The following is a 24,761-nucleotide window of genomic DNA, read 5'->3' on the forward strand; positions in this document are numbered from 1 at the left end:
TTCTCAGCATTCCAACAGAAACTAAGCCAAAGCCAATTCTGATGTCCACCATTAGATAGACCTCATTAACACATTTCTGGGGAATTTAATTTCACAAGCATAAAGGGCAATTGTAATATGGAATCTGAGATTATTATGCAGGATATAAGACACAAATTAATTTGCCAGACAATCGCTAGCTAGATAATCGCCAACAATAATATGGAATGCTTAAAAGTAGCAACTTGTAAACGCTGTTTTTTTAATCATTTTCTAGACCTTTAGTAGTATTTGAAGGTACAATTTGTAAACCTATGTTCTGCACTGAAAATTAAGAAACGAGGTGTCATAGTTGGCAAGTAATGTAACAAATAACACACTGCCTGTGATAAAAAATTGCTTCCAGAAACAAAGGAGCAATGTGATGATGTTTAATCAATAACTACTGGACTGTTTAATCAACAATGAATTAACCTCATAAAGTAAAGAATGTTGTGAATCAACAGATACCACAGAGAGTTGACTTACTCAACCCTCTAGTGATTTTGTTTGCATAACAGGGAAGACGCCTTCTCTTGTAAAACCTTCCATGCTTCAGTTACATGCCTCTCTTCTGTCAATGGAGCTCCTACAGCGAAGCGCAGTGCATACTTGCCAGACAGAACCTGCATAAAAAGTCTGTCATAAGCAACAGAAATTCCAGAATAACCAATGACGTGTGAAAGCTGTATTCTTTGCTCGGAAAAAAAAAAAAAAAAAACTGTTTTCTTCTTCCTTTCCTTTTTTGGGCAATTACAGAATGAAACATGGCCAGAAAAATCCAGAATTTTCTCATGGAAGAACATTCTGAAAGCAAGATTAACATACTGTATGAGAGATAAATAGTTTCCCAGTTGAGTTAACAGCATCAAGTAAATCATGGTTTAATTTTTTAGCACGATCTTCATTGCCATCGGGAGCCAGAAGTTGGAAACAAACAAGTGAAAACTTCCGAGGGGCAACAACCTGCAGAGGTAAACTGAAATGCTAAGTCACGTAAAGACGTTAACTTAAAGGATCCCATTCAGTTGGAAAAAAGATTTGCGGTCTCCAGACAAAACAACCACAGATTTCACCTAACATAATGTATAATTTGAAATACAGAATACTAAGACTTACTGTCAATACAATGAATTATTTAGGAAAACTACGTCTTGAAGGGGTGGATGGACACTAACCATGCAATTAGGAAAAACAAGTCACCAGCAATCACTAATACCAGCACTACAGCAAACATCACACTTTATGAACGCTGGGAACAATCTAATCGCCTGAGCATGATGTTCATTAAGACTGAATTTTTTGTTGGTATACGTGGTTCTATCGATCAATATGAAAAGGTTCAGGACTTGCTAAAAGCGATTGATTGACAATTTATCCTTATGTGATTGTACAAGATTTTGAATGGCCCATACTGTGGTGGGATAGTGTTCAATATATAGTGCACCAAAAAGGAATCAGACATTGTCACATCGAGTTTCTTAAGTTGAGCCGTAATACCCCTCATCTGTATGATGTGCTCGTGCACACCTTTTACACTGGTGAGCCTCAAGGATGAGAACTTCATAATTAGGGTGCTTGTCAGCGCCTTATCTACAGTGATGAATTGATCATCAATCACTTTCAGCAAGTCTCAGACCTTTTCATGTTGATCAACAGAACCACGTATACTAGCAAAAATTTTAATCTTAATTTTAAGAACATCACACTTAAGCAATTAGATTGCTCTCAACATTCATAAAGTGCGATATCTGCTGCAATGTCGATTGCAAGTGGCTTGTCTTTCCTAATAGCATATCCAATGTCCATCCACCCTAGATGGAGAATAATTCTCTCCTTCCATATCTTAAAGTTATCACCCATTAATTCAGAAATATCGCAACAAATATTAGAAAATTAACTAGTTGTGAAGCTGCATAAATATTATAAATGCTTATGTCAAAATTTTGAGGTATAATTAAATAAATTACATGTTTTACCAATGTAAATCATACATGAATGAATTTAATGACATAAAAATTGTCAGTGAGCTAAATTTTTAATTCAAGCAGATTTGTGTGTTCTTTATGATAGAGTTATTAAATTATGTACTCAATTCATGATTTATGAGTATATTATGAAAATAATTCTATTAAAAATAAACTTTATGATAAAACTATCAAATTATGTACTAATTCATAATTCTTGTGGGAATATTATGAAATAATTTGATATTTTATCTTAATTAATTATATAAATATAATAAAAATTCTTGTGAGAAAAAATTTATTATATTAAGTATAATTAATTACAATTAGTGTCTATAATTCTTTGTGATCCTAAACATAATATATAATTTTATTTAATTAAAGATATTATGGTTAATCCTTAATTAATTAAAGTTATAAAGATCACTAGACATTCAAATATTATGCATAAAATTAAGCTCTATGCGAATAATTTGTATTGCATAATTTAACTATGCACAATATATATTATATTATGCACCAAAAATATTCTCATATATCATGCAATAAACATAACACAATATTGCATAATTAAATCATAATATTATGCACATATTATTAATTTTATGCAAATGAACTCATCCAACATATTGCATAAATTAATATAGACAGAATAAATTAATTCATGCAAATAAGTTGAAGCAAATAATCACAAATTATTATTTTTTTTTTTTAGCAAAAATGGGCTAGCAGTTATTCTTAATTTTGCAGGCTAGTAATGGATTAAAACATGCAAGGCCCATCTCACTCAAAAGCCAATGAAAAACTAGCAATTTTCAGGCCCGATAATAAATTAAAATGTGCAAGGCATATCTCACTTAAAAGCCCATGAAAAACCAATCCATTGAATGGCCAAATTGAAACGACAACAAAACAGTATCATCTTTAACCTCTAGCCGAGTCACCAAACCAAAATGGTGTGGTAAAAAGAAGAAATTGAACATTATTGGACATGGTACGGAGTATGCTTAGCAACTCCAATCTTCGTAAATCTTTGTGGACTGAAGCACTAAAGACTACTGTGTATATATTAAATCAGGTTCCAACCAAGGTTGTTCCAAAGACACCATTTGAATTATGAAAGGGTTGTAAATCGAGTTTGCAACATATGCACGTTTGGGAATGCCTGTTTGAAGTGAGAATTTATAATCCACAAGAGAAGAAGCTGGACGCGAGGACTATTAGTGGGTTTTTTGTTAGATATGTCGAAAGGTCTAAACGATACAGATTTTATTGCCCATCTCATAGCACTAGAATTGTGGAATCAAGAAAAGCCAAGTTTCTTAAGAATGACTTGGTCAGCAGGGAGCGATCATATCAGGAACAAAATTCCTGAACATGATCATTCAAAATTTTAACCTTCCACCTCAAGTGATACATTAGTTATAGTTCACAACACCCCTCAAGTTCCAACTACTGTTAAACAACCAATCAATCAAGTTCCACAAGCTGTTGGCAACATTCTAGTGGATCAAGTAGTTTAAAAATTACTAGCACCTCCTGAACAACTGATTGAATTACTAACTTCTCAAGAAGATGTTGATACAACATTAAGGAGATCCACTAGAACTAAGAGGTAAACAATCCCTAGCGATTATATAGTATGCCTACAAGAATCTAACTATAGCATTGAAGCCAGAAATGATCCTGGGTCATTTTCACAGGCCATGACTTACAAAAAGTTAGAATTATAGTATAATGCCATGAAAGAAAAGAAGAGTTCTATGAAGAGTAACGGAGTTTGGAATCTTGTTAAGTTGCCTCATGGTGCAAAAGCCATTGGCTGTAAATGGTTTTTTAAGACTAAGAATGACTCATTAGGCAACATGAGATTCACTTAGAAGGAAAGAATCGATTACGCATAAACTTTTTCTCTAGTATCTAAGAAAGATTCCCTGCGCATTATTTTGGCATTAGTAGCTCAATTTGACCTTAAGTTGCAACAAGTGGATGTGAAAATGACTTTTCTCAATGGAGATCAGAGAAAGAGGTTTATATGTAATAACCTGAAGGATTCCCCTCTAGTGATGGTGAGCATTTGGTTTGCAAGCTCAAGAAATCTATATACAGCTTAAAACAAGCGTTCTGTCAATGATATTTTAAATTCCACGAAGTAATTTCTTTATTCGGATTTGTTGAGAATAATGTTCTAAAACGTGCTAGGCGTTAGTCGAGCGCTAAGCTAGGGCAGGCAAGGCCTAGGCGAGCTTAGGAAAATTGTTGGTTTTTTTTAATTTTTTTTTTAACTTTGTGATGTAACTTGATGTTATTTTCAATTAAATTAAAGTTGAAAGTGACATGAAAATATATATATATCTAATATTTATATATTAGATATATATCTAACATATAAATAGAAAAGAAAATATATATATATATCTAACATATAAATAGAAAAGAAAATTAAATAACATAATAAACCCTAACAGCTAACACCCAACAACACACGCACGCACGAGAGAGAGAGAGAGGGGGTCAAAAACGAAAGCGGAAGCAAAGATGAAGCTTGATGGCAACAGCGTTAACGCAACGAGGACGCGGCAGCGAGGATGGAGCTTGATAGCATAAAGGCAGTGAGGAGGTCGCGATGGAGCTGGAGGCAGCGAGGAGGTACCGACGGCATTAAGGCAGCAGCAGCCTTGGGCTGAGAGGAGTATGAGAGGGCGAGACAGCTGAGAGGAGTAAGAGAGGCTTCAGAATCAACAAAGGGTAAGATTTAAACCCAAAAATTAGGCATCCTAGGCGGCTAGGTACTGCCTGGGTGCCGTCTTCGCTTGATTAATCGGGTCGGCGCCTAGAGAGGCGAACTAGGCCATATTCACGGCAGCTGCCTAGGCCGATTTTTAAAACACTAGTTGAGAACTCCATGGATCAATATATAAATCAAAAGATTAGTGGGAGTAAGATTTGTTTTCTTGTTTTATAAGTGGATGACATTTTGCTTGCAACCAATGATAAGGGTTTGCTACATGAGGTAAAACAGTTCTCTCTAAAAATTTTGATATGAAGGATATGGGTGAGACATCTTATGTCATTGGCATTAAGATCCATAGAGACAAATTTCGAGGCATCTTGGGTCTGTCTCAGGAAACCTATATCAATAAAGTTTTAGAGAGATTTCGGATAAAGAATTGTTCACTAAGTGTAGCTCCCATTATGAAGGTGATAGATTCAATTTGAACCAATGCTCGAAGAATGATTTTGAAAGGGAACAAATGAAGAACATTCCATATGCTTTTATTGTAGGAAGCCTGATGTATACTCAAGTCTACACAAGTCCTAACATTGCATTTGCTATAGGCAGTCTTCTAAAAGGCGGTCGCGTAGCCGCCTAGGCATTAAGCGGCCCCTAGCTGTCTCAATTTCATGTCGATCGGCATCCTAGACGTCGGGCCCTCCGCAGCTTAACCTTGATGCTTTCTCCTCTTTGGATTTCATCATCGTCCCTGAAGGTGCGAAATTCGGCGTTCGTAAGAGTTATGTAGAGATGGCCGACGAAGGTCCAGCAAGTGTCATCGCCTCTGAAGCTTAAGAACACGTGATAGTTGCCACTGCTCTAAGAAGTGGAAAAGGAGGAGGTGGGCTCTTTGCCTCTTGTAGTAGTAGTCATTGAACAGATGGAGCAAAGAAGAATGGATCTGTTGGAGAAATTTAGGGAAGAGAAATTTCTAAAGTAAATGGAACTCGTCTGGGAAAACGAGAGAAATTTAGGGGAGAGAGAGAGAGAGAGAGACCAAAGCAAAGCAAAGCATTGGTTAAAAAGCACATATTGAATGGGCAATTGCTAGGAAACCTTGGGCGAAAATTTTGTGGGAAAAAAAGTCGGGAAAAGTACAACACCATGGGTGAAATTATTGTTAATACAATAATTTAATTTTTCTGTGACTTACTAATAGATGAAAGTATAAAATAATGCGAGGAAGCAATGAATGTTACAAAATAATGCAAGTTTATGTTGCATTATTGCTGAAAACAACAGTTTTCCTAGGCTCTGCTTGGGCGCCCTAGGTGCTAGGCCTCAGTCTGGTGCCCGACTAGCACCTAACGCGTTTTAGAACACTAGTTATAGGAATGTTAGGACAATATCAGAGTAATCCAAGTATGGACCACTAGAGAGCTGCAAAGAAAGTAATGAGGCACCTTCAAGGGACCAAGAACTACATGCTTATGTGTAGATAGACAGATAATCTAGAAATGATTGGCTACTCAAATTCTAACTTTGCTAGTTGCGTTGATTCACGTAAATCAACATCAAGATACATTTTTATGATGGTCGATGCAGCTATATCATGGAGGAGTGTCAAGTAGACCTTGACTGCTACTTCTACTATGGAAGCTGAGTTTGTCTCTTATTTTGAGGCTACTTCACATAGTGTATGGATTAAGAGTTTCATATATAGGCTTAAAGTTATGGATTCCATTTCTAAGCCACTGAGATTTTTTTGCAACAATTCAGCTGCTGTCTTTATAGCTAAGAACAACAAAAGTGGAAGTCAAAGTAAACACATCGACATCAAGTACCTAGCCATAATGGAATGTGTTAAAGAAAAGAAAGTGGTCATTGAACACGTCAGTACTGAGTTGATAATTGTTGATCCTTTTACTAAAGGCATGACACCATTGAAATTCAAGGATCATGTAGAAAAAATGGGACTTGGTTTCACTATGTAATTGTATACATTCAGTATTTGAATGGAACTCTTATTTATTGTGATGTTTTCCCATATTCATGTGCACCTTAATATATTTGAGAAAACACATTTGTATAAGACCAAGAATAAACATAGGTAGTTTATTCATTAAGTAATGTTGCCACATGAAGTACAATTCTTGAGAAACTGAATACATTGTAATACATGGAAGGTAATACTCGTTGTTAGAGGACTTACTGCCATAATTCATGTATTTATTTCTTGAGAAACGACAAACAATGAGATTAAGTTAAGGCATCAAGTTAAACGTATGGACCAAGTGAGAGAATGTAAAGTTCCTTGATTAATTATGGTCGAACGTTTCCATTATGTGCCAGCTATGTTGATTGAGATGTAAATGTAATTTCTTGATTGATTATGGTCGAAACATTTCCAGCTACGTTAGCTCATTGATTGAGTTGTAAAGAGGTAATGGATGCCCATACTTGATGGAAGAACGTACATATATATACATGGTTTGGTGTCTAAGCTCAATCATCATTTTCTCTTCATCATACACCATCATTAGGAGTGTTCTAGAGCTTGGAAGTGCCAAAGCCAACAAAAAACGTGAAAGAACGGCAATGGCCGGAGGTAATCCACGATCCATTTTCCACATTGATCTAAATGTTATTAAATGTTTGTAGCATGTTAGATCGGTTTATTTGTCTAACACTTATTACCCTAGAAGAACCAGGCAGCCTTAAGACATTACTAGTGCTTGATACAACTAACAGAACATCAGCAGGTGAAAACAAGCTTTTAGATTTACCAATTCTACGATGCCAAGAAGAATTAAATTTGGATGTTCATGCACCTTCAAGCACACGGGTGTACTTTTCCTTTTATTCACTTGTGTACTTTTTTTTTTTTTGGCTAGTAAATTCACTTGCGTACTTTGATAGAAAAGAAAGAGTGCCAAGGAAGGTTAAAAATGTCATTTTGCATGGTGGGCCATCACATTTTACGGCTTTAAAGAACTGTACGAAATACATCAAACCGGAATCAGAACAATAATCATGTAAAAGAAATATTATATGCTCTTCTGGACCAGTTAGTATCTAACAAACTTCAATTGTGTAATACCTGGAATCTCTGGTCCTGAGAAACAAGTTCTTCAAAGTGTTTAGCCAATTTGATATGGTTTCTTATGTAAGACTGCAAGTTTTCCAAACCATATAATCGTAATACCATCCATAACTTAAGTGATCTGCGAAGCAGCAATGTATTAGACAAGGCAATAACTAAATTTTGACTAAGCAAAAAGAAGATTCAGTACAAAGTTGAAGAAATTAATAATTTAGTCCCACATAAGATAAAATAGCAGATGACTGGATGCCACAAAAATTATTGGAACTGGTCCAATAAACATCATGATTTGAAAAATAAAAATAGATAAGCCGTTGAAAATCTTTATATAATTGTTGGATCCACTTCCAAGCAACTTAAAAACTTTTGGGCTTAGTGGTAAATTAACAAGGTATCAAAATTCCAGTTTCAATAGGTCCCAAATTCAAGTGTTATACTTGTTGTTCCCATTACTAAAATTATGCAATCTTGATTTGAGCCGTTAGGCACTTTGATTTAGTCTGCGCACATGCAAAATAAAGATTGCAAGTGAGAAGTGTTGGAAAACTTGATAAATACAAATAACGTTAAGCCTTTTTCCTAGTAGATTGAACTTCTAGGACTAGTGGAAAGTTAACAAGCTTAAAAATGGTTATAGGTTCAACATTGACTTCAGTTGGCCCATGAGGCATGCTTTCAGTCCAAAACCCAGCTTAGAAATGTTGATCCATTTGGTGTTTTAAAAATGTACTGTATTGGACAATGAATTTAAAACCTAAAATTTGGTAGACTGCATAGAACAGCATTTAGCCCTTTCTCTAACCATTTACTTAATAAGACGCTTTTTAATCTCCTCATTTCTGAACCTGCACTTGCAATAGATTATTTCAATTCAAAATTAGTCATGTATTGATTATTAGGTCATTAGCATAAGTCAGAAACTTCTTGGTAGTTTAAGACACTTGGTTCACTCAATGTCTGACTACACACCTGAACCTGCGGCCTAGAGGAATTTGCCAATCTTTGTAATCTACAACCAAGTTGGCTTCAGAGGCCTGGAACATGAACCATATAAATAGAAGGATAAGTCTCATAAAACAACGGAAGTTATATCAACTCCATAAGAAAGTCAATAGTCAAACTAAAAGACATCTGCCTACCCAACATGGCTCTCTTGTAACATGAAAGGCCAAATTAAAGCTAATTCAAGTATTAGAAGTTAAAATGATTAATGATTCATTGATTATAACAAACTCATGCATAATTACAACTGAAAGATATCTAGATTCATAGAATGACATGGAACAAGAAAATGTTCGCCAAGCTTTCAGTTTATGACTTGTGGGACTTGCTAATTAAGAGATCATAAGAAGGGAAAAGGAGATATTGGAATCCAGTACAAGTATATAGATGCTGAAATTTAGGAAAACAAAACTGAAAAATAAACGTAGTTGGAAGTTCTAATGGAAGGAATAAACTTCCATGAATTCATTAATCCGAGAGATGTAAATATATACACAAAAACTCTAAGAAAAACTCCTATAATTTAGGTCTAGATTACAACAACATATTTTCATATTAGAATTAGGATTACTCTGGGATTTCCGTATCTGATTTTAAGGAACATCTTTATCTTTTATCTTGAATTCTGCTCTTCTTTATCTTCTCATGTGAAGCTTAAATTCTTTCTCTTTTATCTCTCCAACACTCCCCCCTAAAGCTGATGAATAGATATCCATCATTCCCGGCTTGCCTTTAATAGATTCAAATTCTTGCTTTTGGATAGCTTTAGTAAGGATATTTACTTCTTGGAATTCAGTAGGAATATGAGTGAGATTTATACCTTCTCTCTTTATTTTTTACTTGCCAAAATGTCTATCAATTCTCACGTCTTCATTCAGTCATGTTGAATCGGATTATTCACAATGCTAATTGCTAGTTTACTATCGCTATAAAGAATTTTTGGAGAGAGTACTAGTAGGTGTAGCTCTTCCAGCATTTTTTCCACCCAAATCAGCTCACATAACCCTTATGCAACAGCCCTATACTCTACTTCTACACTTCTTTTTGCCACCACCTATTGCTTCTTACTTCTCCAAATTACCAAATTCCCACATACTTTTGTACAAAATCCAAATGTAGATCTATTGTCCTCAACAGAACCAACCCAATTAGTATCTACAAATGCTCTTATTCCTCTATCTTGACTCTTCTTAAACAAGAGTCCTTCCCGGGGTTCCTTTTAGGTACCTTAGAACATAATATGCAGCCTCAAGATGTCTTCTTGTGGGAGAGTGCATGAACTGACTTACTATGCTTGCAACATATGCAATGTCAGGTCATGTGAGTGATAGATAGATCAACTTCCCCACCAACTGCTGATTTCTTCCCTTGTCTACTTGGTATTCTATTCTGCTATCTTCTTTGTTCTTCCAATTAGGCTCTAAGGGAGTACCAGCCGATTTACAACCAAGTTTACTAGTTTATTTCAGCAAATCAAGTGTGTACTTCCTTTGAGATATAAATATTCCTTCCTTTCTTCTTGCTACTTCCATTCCCCAAAAGTATTTTAATTCTCCCAAATCTCTTACTTCAAATGCAGTCCTCAGTTGCCCCTTTAGTTTCTCAATTTCTAGAACATTATCCTCTATAATGATAATGTCATCCACATAGACAATAAGGATTGTCTGCCATCAATTTCAACTTTTGTAAATAAGGTATGATCAGCCAACCCTTGTTTGTATCCTAGCTGAATAATAGTGTACTGAATCGCTTGAACCAGACCCTTGGAGATTGCTTGAGGCCGTATAGCGACTTCTTTAACTTGCATACCTTTCCTCTTGTGCTTTTTGTTTCAAAGCCTGGGGGAATCCTCTTATATATTTCTTCTTCTAGCTCCCCATTTAGGAATGCATTCTTGATGTCCAACTGATGTAACCTCCAATCTAGATTAATTGCCAATGATAGTAAAATTCAGATAGAATTAAGCTTGGCCATTGGAGCAAAAGTTTCTTCATAATCAAGCCCTTGGGTTTGGGTAAGCCCTTGGGCTACTAACCTTGTTTTGTACTTGTCAATGCTTCCATTTGACTTGTACTTTACTGTGAATACTCATTTGTTGCCAACAATGTTCTTCCCATATAGTAGATAGACAATATCCCAGGTTTTATTAGCTTTTAGAGCATGCATCTCATCTATTACTGTTGCCTTCAATTTATATATATCCTTAGGGATCACTATATCATCAATGCTGGTCGTGAAGGCCTTGAATTGTGGGGATAACTTTGAATATCCCACATAATTTGAAATAGGATGCTTAGTACACGATCTCACCCCTTTCCTTAGTGCTATTGAAATCTCAAGATCATCAGTCTTATTAGTTGCCAACCTTTCCATGTTGGCATTGTCATCAGTTTCTGGACATACCTTCGGATGTGACAATGGGTTTGGCTGAGGAGAACGAGGCCTTCTAGAATATACTAAAAGAGGTTTATCAGAAGTTGGATTTTCCTAAATCTGATCTTCTTGGTCTCCTCCTAAATTAGGTATTGAAGCTTAAGTTTCAAGGACTGATTTAGTAACAAGAGGAGTTTCTAAATTTGAGACCATAGGTAGAAACAAAGTGGAATCCCACTGTTCCTTTACATTAGGTACTTGCCCCTGCAGAGAAGTGGTGTGAAAGAATGGTTGGTGTTCAAGATACATCACAAGATATAATAAATTTTCAGGTAGAAGGATGGTAGCATTTGAATCCTTGCTGAGTAGGAGAATAGCCAATGAATAAGCATTTAAGGGCTTTAAGTTCAAGTTTGGATTGAGAAGGCTGATATTTATGTACAAACATAGTGCATCCAAACACTTTAGGAGACGAAGAGTTTAGCACCCTAGTATGATGAGGATAGAAATCAAGGAGAACACTCAAAGGGGTTCTGAAGCCAAAAACTTTGGAGGGAAGGCGATTAATAAAGTAGAAGGATTTAAGAACAACTTCCCCCCAATATGTATTAAGAACCGAGCTTGTAAACATAAGTGCCCTTGCAGTTTCAAGAAGGTGGAAGTTTTTTCTTTTTGCCACCCCATTTTGTTGGGGATTGTAAGAGCATGAACTTTGATGAATAATGCCATGTTTAGCTAGATAATGACTGAAATCATTGAAAAAATATTCCTTGCCATTATATGATCTTAAAACATGAATTGAGGCTTGAAAAACATTGCTTATCATTTGATGAAATCTCTTAAACGCATCATAGGCTTCAGATTTGTCTTTCATTAGGAACACCCAACTAACTCTTGTATTGTCATCTATAGATGTGATGAACCATCGAGTGTTAGTTAAATTAGGAGTTCTAGCTAGTCCCCAAATGTCACTGTGAATAAGATAGAAGAGCTTTGTAGGTTTATATTCATGAGATGGATGAGAGCTTCTAGTTTGTTTTGCAATGATGCATTGTTCACAATGAAACAAATGGCCACTTCTTTTATTAATAAAAAGATGGATGAGAGCTTTGTAGGTTTATATTCATGAGATGGATGAGAGCTTCTAGTTTGTTTTGCAATGATGCATTGTTCACAATGAAACAAATGGCCACTTCTTTTATTAATAAAAAGATGGGGATACAAAACTTTGAGATAATTAAAACTAGGGTGCCCTAAACGCTGGTGCCATAACATAAGTTCAAAAGTTGAAATAGTAGACAAGGAGGATTGGATTTGTGACCTAGATCTAAGGGGTTGTCCAAACTTTGATATATAATAAACGCCTCCCTTTTCCTCAGCACTGCCAATCGTCTTCCTCGAATATAGGTCTTGAAATTCACAATAGGAAGGAAAAAAGGTCACCAAACACTTCTCTTCTTTGGTTATTTTACTCACTGATATAAGATTGCAATTTAAATCAGGACCATTAAGGACTAATTTCAGATTTAGACCTGCCACACTAACTGTAACTTTTACTTGAGCTATGGCTGTAGTACCATCATCCATTGAGATAGTTAGGCCTTGAGAACAAAGTTCATAGGCTGATAGTACCTCAAGAGATCTAGTCATATGATTTGCCTATGTCGATTATCCAACAATCTATAGGAAATTTGAGGGAGATTAGACAGTGTCTACGTGTACCTTGTTTAGCAAGAGACACTGTCGGGTTAGGGGCTTCTATTGTCTCAATTTTAGTCACCTTTGTTTGGTTCAATAGTTGTTGTAGGATCTCCAACTAATCTACAGATAAAGCCAAATTTGTTGATTTCCCTGTTTTTGCTTCTCCCCCATAGGCTATTTGATTTCCTTTCCTCTGATTTCTTGGCTTCCAATTTGTTGGTTTTCCATGTAATTTCCAGCAAGCCTCCTTTGTGTGATACAGCTTGTTGCAATGGGCACACCATAGCTTGTCTTTTTAGGGCTCCCCTTTAGGTGAATTAGATGATTTTATCCTTGAGGAGACCAAGGCTAATGTCTGAGAACTTGCATTAGGATTGGTCATCCCTGAAGGATTCAACATCACCCTTTTTCTGCTCTCTTCTCTTCTGACTTCTGCAAAGACGTTCCTTATTGATGGAAAGGGTTTGGTTCCAGGCAACCGCCCTCTTATTTCATCAAGATCAGCATTAAGACCATGCAAAAAATCAAATACTCTCTCTTTTTCTATCATATTTTTATACTTCTTCCCATCTTCAACACATCCCCATTTAATCTCATGGAATAAATCCATCTCCTGCCACAATTCAGTTAGAGCATTGTAATATTCAGTGACTAAACTATTACCTTGTCTTGTTGTTCGAATTGTAGACCGGATCTGGAAACTTTGACTTGTATTCTTCATGTCAGAGTAGATCTCTTGCATGGCTTCCCAAATCTCGTGAGCAGTCTTATAGAATAGATAAGTCCTTCCAATCTTTGGTTACATAGAATTGATCAGCCATGCCATCACAATTGAGTTTCCAGCCTCCCACACACCATAATTTGTTGAATCTGTGCTTGGCTTAGAGATTGTCCCTATTAGATAACCAACCTTGCCCTTGCCCTGGATCACCAGCAAAACGGACTAGAACCATTCTCTAAAGTTGGTTCCATTTAGCTTACGCTGAGTGATCTGAAGGGAATGGCTATCTAGAGTAATTGGAGACGATAGAACTTGAGCAATCCTTGCTGGAGAAGGTAAATTGGTTGAAGCCTCGCTTGCTGTTTGATTTTCAGCCATATCGTGTGCCTAAAGGAGTCTACAACCAGTAGGAAGAGGAGAATAGGTAGGAAATCTTGCCACATAACCATGGCTTTGATACCATGAAAAATAAACATAGTTGGAAGTTCTAATGGGAGGAATAAACTTCCATGAATTCATTAATCCGAGAGATGTAAATATATACACAAAAACTCCTATAATTTAGGTCGAGATTACAACAACATATTTTCATATTAGAATTAGGATTACTCTGGGATTTCCTCATCTGATTTTAAGGAACATTCTTATCTTTTATCTTGAATTCTTCTCTTCTTTATCTTCTCGTGTGAAGCTTAAATTCTCTCTCTTTTATCTCTCCAACAAAAACCATAGCAACTTGATATTGCCACATTCAAACTAACTCTCTTCATATGAGGAAAATGGAAAAGACATGTAACACAGAGAACTGCTCAATAACATCCAGCTAACAGTATTAGGTAGATTCTTGGTAATATACGTTACAGAGTGTTAAGTGTGATAGAGTCAAATAGGTGTCGGAATCAAACACAACCAGCCAAAGGTGAGAAGTAGAAGAAATATCATATACATAATTTGGTCAAATTGAGTAGTCCCCATTTTAAAAATAAAAACAAACAAATACTAATAATGCACCTTGGTAAGAATTTGATGGTTGATTCTCAAAGAATAAATATCCATTTACAATCGAATAGCAACACCAGTTTACTTCAACTCAGATCAATACATAGGCTAACAACTGAATAAGTGAAGACCAGATTACTGCAAAGGCTAGCAGGCCACCATGGCACCATGTTTTCCTTCACAGATCTTTTCCCCATAAATAATCTACTAGAAACATACTGAGACAGCATAGAAGGACGCTTACCTTGTCTTTCAAAAACAATGGATTTTTGTTTTCATTAATAATCAACAAGAAACATACTGAGACAATGTGGAAATATGCTTACTTTGTTTTTCAGAAACTCTGGATTTGTTGAGAGTGACCGAATCAGAGCGTTCCTATCCTGTCAATAGGTAGATGACATAAGAACATAATGCTTAAATATTGACCAGGAACCATACCATGAGACATTTAGACAACACATGCTGTAAAAATTTTGCTTCCTCACTTAGCAGCAAAAGTTCTGTTTCCTCATAGCTCAACAAAGAGTTAGACAGATGGCACTCAGATGAACATCCTAGTGAAATCAGCAACACAGTATTTCCATAGAATTGGTAAGATGAAAAACAGTAACAGAAATATAGCTAAACTAATCTTTCCAGCATTGCTTCTACTCAATGGCCAATGCAGCTTCTATTTATAGGAACTGATATATTATTTAATCAATTTGAAGAGATGAAGAAAGGCAACAACCAACATTCCACAATAACAGAACAACTAGAAACCTGAAGCATTTTGGATAATCAAACTTGAAAACACAAACCTATTACTTCAGGAAAACTATGGAGGTTTTCTGAACACCCACTGATGTACACCTTTTTTTCTATTTTTGATTAGCATATGAAGACATACTGATACCATGTACGGATGCATGCACCAAGAGCATAATTTTATACCTTTACCCAGAGAAGTGAACAATCAAAGTTTGTTAACAACCATTTGTGTGCATTCATATTAAATGAGTCAGCTTCTTCAACACCATCCATATAATGGCGAAATTCTGGACATATACAAGCACTTCCAGCATATGCAGCATCCACGTGCAACCACATTCCATTACTCTGCATTAATAAGACATAGCACATATATGAATACAACACACGGTAATGAAATTCTATTAAAGGGCACCATTCCACTTATATCAGGTGAAGTTTAGTACGGAATATTTTTCTTATATAATTGTGCCAACTAGGCTTCTAGAAATGCTGATAACATGACTTCCACAAAAACTTATCAATTCTCTGGAAAAAACTACAAGGAACAATAAGAATTGTTGGCTTGTTAAATCTATGTAATACCATGCAACAAAAAGGGGGAAAAACCAAAATGTAGTTAATTGACCTAGTTCTCTAACCTTGGGAGACACAAGGATTATGGAGGAAGAAATGCCAAATTTGAGAGAAAAAGATGGCCAAGATCAAGATGCCTCACTGTTCGAAATCTTTAAACCCTAGCATTTTTTTTTTAACCCAAAACTCCTTGATAGGAATGACCTAGAGTTTTTGGGTTTTCTTCTATTTATGAGTAATTGTTCTTTAAATGGAGAACTCTCAGACTGCTGGAAAAACCAAGTTGTGTTTCTTGTTAATATCACATTCTTCTTCTCTAAACGGCGTTCTTATTCAGATCACTGTAGCACTGTACTGCTGATCACAATAAATGACCATGAGTGGAATGGTAGTTTTCAATCTTTGTTTTCATTTTCACTTTTTACTTTTGGTGGCAGTTAGGAGCACTCTCTTCAGTATGGCATAGGAAATCTAACTATCAGAAGCAGCTCTCATGTTTGCATGTCCTAGCAATTTAATTAAACTTATCACCTTGGAAATCTTTCCCAATGCAAGCAAAGGATCCACGGCTGTTGAAGAAGTGGTACCAATCTGCAGACACATGAGCAAGAATTTTTTTAGCTGACATTATAAGACATGTTAGTAGAAACCAGAATATCTCCAGGCCACTGGATTAAGCAGGCTCTCAGGTCCCACTGCATGATAAAATAACACCACCACCAAGTCTTTATCCCACTAGGCGGGGTTGGCTGCACAGACTCTAATTCACCAATCATAACCAGGTTATTCCTAAGAGTTTTCCACCAAGTCTTCTCTGTTTTCCTCTATCTCTTTGGCTATAAGTTCTTAGAAAACTCAAATCAAATAACTTCATGCCCTTGACAAATTATGATCAGTAACCCAATGCTTAAAATCACACATTTTTAGATTTCAGTTCCATAAAGTTTATAGAAGTGGACACCAACAACATTGTCCAATTCGCAAAAATAATGTAAACAGAAATTTGTTATCTGAACTAATAGAGAACATTATTTGCAAGCTATTTCAAAAAGAAGGCTTCAAGGTAGATTTCATTGCAAACCATTTTCAAAGAAGAAATTTGTTTGACCCCAACTTATTATTCATGCAGCACTTGAGCTAGAACTCCTCGCACATCATAGGTAATTGTTCAAATGTCTTTAAAATTTCTCCCTTTCAAGCTTTCCGGAAAGAATCAAACAGTTTTAATCTTGTTTTCCAAGGATCAGCCCTCCCCACCACCACCAAAATAAGATACAATAAACGTGTTTCATCAACAAGACAAACATAACATAGAGAAGTATAGCTAACTGACAGTCATCCCACTTGTTTACAATCTTCTCATAGTCATTTCAACAAACAGTACAAGTTGAAACCATAATTGTAAGATAGGAAGAGGAAGAGAGGAATAACAGCAGAAACAAAAGCGGGAAAAGCAGCCAAAAGATGTATACAAATGGGAAGCAAAGAAACAATCAAAACTTGAGAAGTCAAAATTTTAAGAAACTTAAATAAATTGCTAAGTAACTATTAGTAAAGCAAAATGGATGCTTAAGTGGAACTGAAGGAAAACTAATGCGTAAAATGAATATTTCAAGTTTTCAAATAATGCCTAGAAGAGTTTTCTTTACATGTTTTCCCATAGTTCTATTGGAATTTTCCTCTGATATCTTAACCATATCTTACATGCATTCAAAATGTTTTTCAAAGTTTCAAAAGAGTATCATAATCATTATCAGAAATGTGATTCCATGGAAGCATGCTTCCCCAACTAAATAATCCTGAAAAATAAACTGTTGGAAGTTTTAATGAGAGGAATAAACTTCCATAATCTCATTAATCCAAGGGATGCAATATATATATATATATACAAAAATTCCTAAGAAATCTCCTAACATATAGGACTAGATTACAACAACATATTTCAGATTAGGATTAGACTGAATTTAGGACTTCCTTATCTGATTTTCTGGAGCATCCTTATCCTTCCAGCTTGAACTCTTCTTCATCTTTTTACATATTTATCTTTATCTTCTTCTCTTCTTATCCTCTCATGTATAACTTGAATTTTTTCGCCTTTATCTTCTCCAACAAATCCGAGTATAAGGATGCCAAAATCTAACTATCAGTCTCTTAACACCTTCAACATATTATAGAGAATCCCTATGTCCAATGGAATCCTAGAAGGATTTCAAATATATATACATTTTACTTAAGGTTCTAAGAAAATTTTGTTTAAGTTCATCATGAGCTCATTAGACATACAATTTGAGGAACAAATGTAACCACACAGGCACATCCAATTTTATATTTGAAACAAGTGGTGTGGTAAAGCCAAAAAGGAAGAATATCTGCATATGGTAGGAATAGGATATGAAGTAGTATGAGAAAAATGCTTATCAGTACACGGTTTTTGGAGTCACAATGCTGTATTATATGCCATCCAATTCAAGAGATAGATGGAAACATTAGGGTAGTCTAGAAAAAGAAACACAATAAATTTTCAAATTCAAACCCTCAGTTTAGGCTATTGTTTTTCTATTTCCTCCACTTCAGACTGCCAGCTACAGGACAAGAACTCCATATAAATTTCACAGAGATGAAATCCGTCAGGCATGTGAACACAAGCAAGATTTTCAAGTTGTTGTTGTTGTTGTTGTTGTGAGAGAGAGAGAGAGAGAGGAGGGGGGGGGGGGGGGGAATCATATTAGTATCTTTACTAGGAAATATGAAAATCAAATGGGAATGAGCAAAGAAAAAAAAAAAAATCAAATGGCAAGAAAAGAAGAAAAATAAACTGCTACTAAAAGTTCTTTGAAGCTTACAGTAGCACATAAGAAAAAAGGGATTAGACCAACAGAAATATCATGTGACACTGCACAAATGAGTGATTCAGGAGAAAGAGCATATTCAGTGGCCTCATCTGTCTTCAGCAACCTGCAATTGTCTGGGTGAATACCTCCTATCTGCCAGTTACAACAGTCATCAACAAATCATAAACAGATACGAGTATTGTAGCAGAACTTCAGCATCCTAACTAACATTATCAATATCCAAAAAAGGCCACCCTCTTTTCAGTTAGTGGTGAAAATGTTTGGAGGAGCTGCAATGCAAAATTAAGGTCAGAGCTGCAGGATAAACGATTGTATATGTTAATTCCTAAACAGAAAAAATTAAATAACAAAATTGAGAGACGTGCAATAATTCTACTCGTTGGTCATTAACTAAGAGCTTTTTGCCATGATTCTTTATTGACATTGTTAACCTACCTACATGTCCTAAAAACTATAGCTATGAGGAAAAAGGCCCAAATATCAAGCTTTCTAACACTCCCCTTCACATGCTACCATTTGGTTGCACTTGGATGTGCTAACACACATAAAACAATAGTGTATAATAAACACCAATCAAAAGAATAAGCAAAGATAACAAGAGTTGAACACAAGACAACCCACCCCCACCCCCAACCAAAAATAAAGCTTTGATACACATAAAGTTACCACTTGTCTTAAAAGCATAACCTACTAGGAAATAGGCTAACAATGTCTTGTCACTTTCAAACAGACATATGCACGAAGGCTTATGCATAACACCTATAGAGACAGAAGCATAACCTACCTTCTCATGCCCACCGGATGCTTAATTAAATCTAGGAATATGGGGATGAAATAAATAATGCAGGTTAGTCTTGAATGGCTTCTTCCATGACAAGGCATTCTTGCTGTAAATCCCTGCATGGGGTACTTAATACTTGTCTAAGTAAGTTCTAAGTTAGGCATAAGCTAAAAAATGGCTTAAGTGAGATTTTAGAGGAATAACATATTTCCAGTAATTTCAGCAGGATAATAGTTCAACAGAGTATTAACTTGCTGGTAGTTGCTGATAGTTAAAAGAAAATAAATGGCAGAACGAGTGAGTGCTTTAGGAAGATTGCTTAGGAGACCTAAGGGAATTTGAATTAAGGATGAAAGGTAAAATGTGAGATATTGGAGATGAAACCTGGTGTAGGCATACTTCATAATAATGCATAAACAAAATAGTGCCATCACATTGAAAAAAAGCTACAAAACACTGGCAAATTTCCACTAATACCTGGCAGGCTTTCTGAAGAGCTGAATGTGTTTGATCAGATGAATAAACCACAAGTTTTCCTATGGCATCTCTTCCAATCCTTCTTAAAACTTTATCACGGGCAGCCAGTAGAGCAACTAGAACAGCTTCACTAGCTGTACCCTGTATTACTCCACCACCTTCTCCTGCAATGCATTTCCGAACAGAAAACACATATGTTAAAGGTATTTTATCTTTAATCAGTTTAACTAGCAAAGGTACATTTGTTACATTTGTATATTACTTAAGACAGGAATCAATTTATTCTCCAAGCACTAAAGCACTTGATGACTCTTGCATTATAAGCAATCTTTTCTCCTAGTTAGTGAATCTAAATAACTGGCTAGTTTAAAATAATTCAAATTCCATATAATGGTAACAAAGAATACAACTGTAGTGATCTTTCTCCATACGATGCAGCAGTAAAATATTACCTAACTTCCAAAATCAAATTACCAATAACTGAAATTTTACTCAATTCAACCTCCTTCATGAGTTATCACTAGCTAGACCTGAAAATATCCAACTTCAACTTCTCAGGGAAGTCTGTCTGATTTATATTTTATACAAGATGTGTGAGAAAAAATAAAATAATAAGTTCCTCATAAAAACCCACAGCCACGAGTAGCCATATAATAACCCAGGTTTTAGCATCCTACTATATGAAGTCAAATGTAAATATTACTGCAATGTAATTTGCTGAATTATGAGCACTGCTGAATTACTGAATTATGCAATAATGACGAGAAGAGGCCTCCATCGTTCTCCAATCAAAATCTGATAAAAGGATGACTCAGCACTCCTGGCTTTAAAACAAAAGATTCATTTGGAATGTGCCCTAGACCATGAAATGCTTTCCTCCATATTGTCAAATGAGTTCCTAAAACCTCAATAGCTTACTAGGAAACCATTTAGCTTAAGTACATACCTAAAAATATTAAAGAATTTTGTTTTTAATTTTTCTCTGTACAAATCCAAATAGAAAAGAAACAAGGAACAGGGATCTATTTTTAGATCTTCGAACGAGGATATTTCCCTAGGTTCCTAATTCCTATCAAATCTAATAAATGTAGATATTGCAACTTTACCTGTTGAGAGGAAATCACCAGGAAGTTTAAGTATTTTAGCAAGCCAATCCAGAACGATCATTTCAAGTTCTGTTGCTGCAGGAGAAGTTATCCAACTAAAACCCACCATGTTAATACCAGCACTAAGCATTTCTCCTAAAAATCCTGCAATACTACTATTAGATGGGAAATATGCAAAATAATCTGGGCTCTGCCAATGGGTCACCCCAGGAAAGATCTTTGCCTGAACATCTGCATCCACATTGAAAATGTATGTATAAACATTTATATGGTATATGCAATAAAAACTTCCGTTGATTTCTAGTTTATGTTTTCAGTCGTTGACTAAATGGTCTGAAAAAGGAGGAAATTTTCACCATCAAGAATAGCTTCTAATGGCTCTGGCTCACTTGGTGCAGAATCTGGAAGAAGCTTGCACAGATACCCTGGCTGCAGAACAACAATTTTTTTTTTTTTTCTTTTCAGTTCTACAAAATTACTGGACTGATTACAGAAACATAATAACTACAGCACTCATACAAAGAGTTAACTTCCTTTCCCCTCCAAACAAAAAAATAAAAAAATAAAACTCTTATCTCCAAATAATGAATAGGCTCTCTTGAGAAGTTTATAAAGTAAGGTAACATTCATAATGCCATACAAATTGACCAGTGCCATAAAGCTCCTTGCGGCACCTTCGACCGTTAGAACTCTCTACTCAAGATCCTTGGATAATTGGGAACATCCTCCACTTGGCAAAAGCAACTCTCTACATTGGGAACATCACCTACTTATTACAAGGACAGCACCTCCTGAACTCAGCTAATGGAGCTCTCTGGTTGAATGTCTCATTCGCCAATTGATATTGGTAAGGTGAAGCATCAAACGGTGCCGTTTGAGCTTGGAGATAGGAAGGCCACATGTGGCAACCGCAAGCTACCTTGTGGCACCAGAAGAATGGCTGCACGCGGCAACCATCCCTTGCTCCATCAGGCACCCGGTTGTCTTTCCATTGGAATATTGATCGTGTTGCACGATCTGATCTCAGCCTCTCATCCTACCTTTATGAGGCTCCATCCAGCCTGTCCAAAATTGCTATTTATCTCTCTCCTCAGGGTATGGAGCGTCAGAAGAGAAAAGGGGGGAAAAGGGAGGAGTTGTCGTCTTCTGCCTAGGGTTTTGGGGGTTTCCTTTGGGTTTGCTCTGTAAATGCTTTGTATACGTTTTTCTTGTTCTCTGGTTCAATAGGTATATGCCTCTAATATGTATTTGTGATTATTGGGGTGATTTTGTAAGTGAACCAGTGATGTACAGAGAGTGTTGTGAGTTGTTTGTGTGGGTGTAATCTCCGTTTATCATATGGTGTAGTGAGCTCTTCTCTTCAGAGCTCAACAGTCGACATAACCCTATTTTTGGGGTGAACCATGGTAAATCCTTGGTCTCTTCTCTTTCCCTTACTCTTTCAGTTTTTGTTTATATTCTGAGTTTGTGTGTATTGCTTCCAGCCATGAAGTTAAGTTTCCTGGGATTGAACTTGTTATGGTTTTTCCCTAGAGAATTTTGTCTGTTCGTAACACCAATGACTAAGCTAATAGAACTCTCCACATGAACGCCCCACTTTCCATCAAAGACCTCCAGCTAATGGACAGCTTTGACAACCTAGGCCAAGGCAGACCCCTCCAACTGTGGGTTTCATTAAGCCCTCCATTGTGACCAATGACAATAGAGAGAGAGAGAGAGAGAGAGTCCATGCAAATTTCTATATCTGAAGAGGATTGCCGCTATCATCGCTATTACCATGATGAAACTTACCTCTCCGCTATAAATAAAGGTCCATCATTGCAAGACACACAACACAACAGGATTCCAGATCTCGCTGTGTCCTTCAATGAATTCAAAAGTTCCGTCCTTTCTCCACTGCCACATTGCCTCTCTCTCTCTCTCTCCTCTCCTGTCTGGAGCAGTTTGTGCTAGATGCCTTTTGTGATTCAAGTAGGTTTCCCTTTGCCAACTCACTACAAACTTTCTACTCTATACTTCACTAGGGAAGAACAGTGCTCAATAGTATCTGTGCTAGTTCAAGGTCTACAATATCCCCCCCAGAGCTTAAACTAGTCCACTCCGCAAACAAGCCTCAATAAACATCATTAAATCAACGAGCATTTTCCAAGAAAATATAAATAATTAGCCGAAACCGTGGCAACAAAAAACCCAAATAGAAAAGAAAAAGAATTCATGTCCCAGATACAAGTTTGCTTCTCTATTTTCTCTTCAAAAGCATTGTTCATCCATATGATTTTGAGATGCACCCACCAAGTTAATCAGTCATAAGCCTAGAAGAAACGGAAACACAAACAAAAAAAAAAGATTGCGGAGACCTGAACTTGGCTTAGGACCGGAAAACTCTCGATGTTCTTGTAGTAGTCAGCAATGAAATCCACCATCTTGTGAGCGTTCTCTCTGAGTTGCTCCGCATCCATTGGCTTCAAACCACCCTCCCTAAACCCAGCAATTCAAACAAACCAACAAAAGAAGTAAAGGGTGAGTATGATTGACTCTCAGCGGCAAGCATTTATTTATCCATACACTTACATGTTTGTTGTAAACGTTATCAGTTACAGAGAAGCAATGGGAAATGGTGCTGAGTGTTTGAAGAAGATGATGATTAATGCAGAAGGGTTTGGTGTGGCTCGAACAATACATGTGAGGACGAGAAGAGGATCGGGGATATCGAAGGGCTTTGGGCGATAGCCAAGAGAGAGAGAGAGAGAGGTGCTGTGTTCCTGAACAGAGGGGACAAGAAGTTAGGACGGCATTGAAGGAGGCCAAATTGGACTTTTCATTTCCTCCGAATAATCCACACTCCACACTGTCAACAACATGACTGGATACTTGAATCACACTTAGCCTCATGAATTAAGATTTTTATAAAATTTAATATTATATATCTAAAAAAGGGGTAAAAATATGGATGTGATGATTAATCATGCACGTGTTATTTCAACGTTTTCAAAATTTTAGAGATTGTTTCGTTTTTAGTTTTTTTTTTTTAATTTTTAAATAATTTTGTTATTTATGAAATTTTAAATTCAAAAACAAAACTTCCGATCAAAAAATGTCAATATGTCATTTTCAGTTATAATTCTATTTTAGAATTTGATCCGAATTCAAATGCTTTAATTGATTTAAAATTATAAATTTCAAAAAGTAAATAATAGAGTCTTAAGTAAGACCATCATCATCATCATCATCATCATCATGTGGACATAATTTAAAAATAAATAGTAGACGAACAATGTTAAGTAAGAAAATGCTCACTCACTGCTTACTAAACTTTAGGATAAAAGTTTAGAGCGTCTTTCTATATTATTATTATTATTATTATTATTGTACTTTATTATATAAAATTGAATCAAATTTTTCATTTTAAAATTGTGGTAAATGAATTCCACATTTCAAATTCATTATTTTTAAATGAATATAATTAATTAATGTTGTTATTATGTAATTAAAAGGGAAAATAAATTCAAAAAACAAAATTCAACAGATGCCTAACCAACCTTGTACGACTGACAGTTACATTCTTGAATGAATGAATGAATGAATGGATTTAAGAGAATCTCTCTCTCTCTCTCTC

General features: G+C 35.9%; 1 protein-coding gene across 3 annotated transcripts; it reads right to left on the reverse strand.

The window, feature by feature from the left end:
• Positions 1–224: 224 nt before the first annotated feature.
• Positions 225–23,915, reverse strand: LOC127797456 (tyrosine decarboxylase 2). 3 transcript variants are annotated; one of them, XM_052330374.1, is made up of 13 exons: positions 23,717–23,914; positions 23,503–23,623; positions 21,502–21,574; positions 21,146–21,376; positions 20,040–20,203; positions 18,773–18,913; positions 16,461–16,520; positions 15,537–15,701; positions 14,927–14,983; positions 8,774–8,838; positions 7,802–7,925; positions 847–984; positions 225–644 (listed from the first exon to the last, which is right to left on the reverse strand). In XM_052330374.1, coding segments are annotated over exons 1-13 (1,470 nt in total). In that variant the 5' UTR covers positions 23,719–23,914; the 3' UTR covers positions 225–515. The 3 variants fall into 3 exon arrangements, 2 of the variants coding, with proteins under 2 accessions (XP_052186334.1, XP_052186336.1); XR_008022224.1 differs by having other exon boundaries at positions 498–644; positions 847–997; positions 23,717–23,915; XM_052330376.1 differs by lacking the exon at positions 847–984 and having other exon boundaries at positions 23,717–23,915.
• Between the last annotated feature and the right edge of the window lie 846 nt (positions 23,916–24,761).

The sequence above is a fragment of the Diospyros lotus genome, chromosome 3 (genome assembly GCF_014633365.1).
Source record: "Diospyros lotus cultivar Yz01 chromosome 3, ASM1463336v1, whole genome shotgun sequence".
NCBI lineage: Eukaryota > Viridiplantae > Streptophyta > Magnoliopsida > Ericales > Ebenaceae > Diospyros > Diospyros lotus.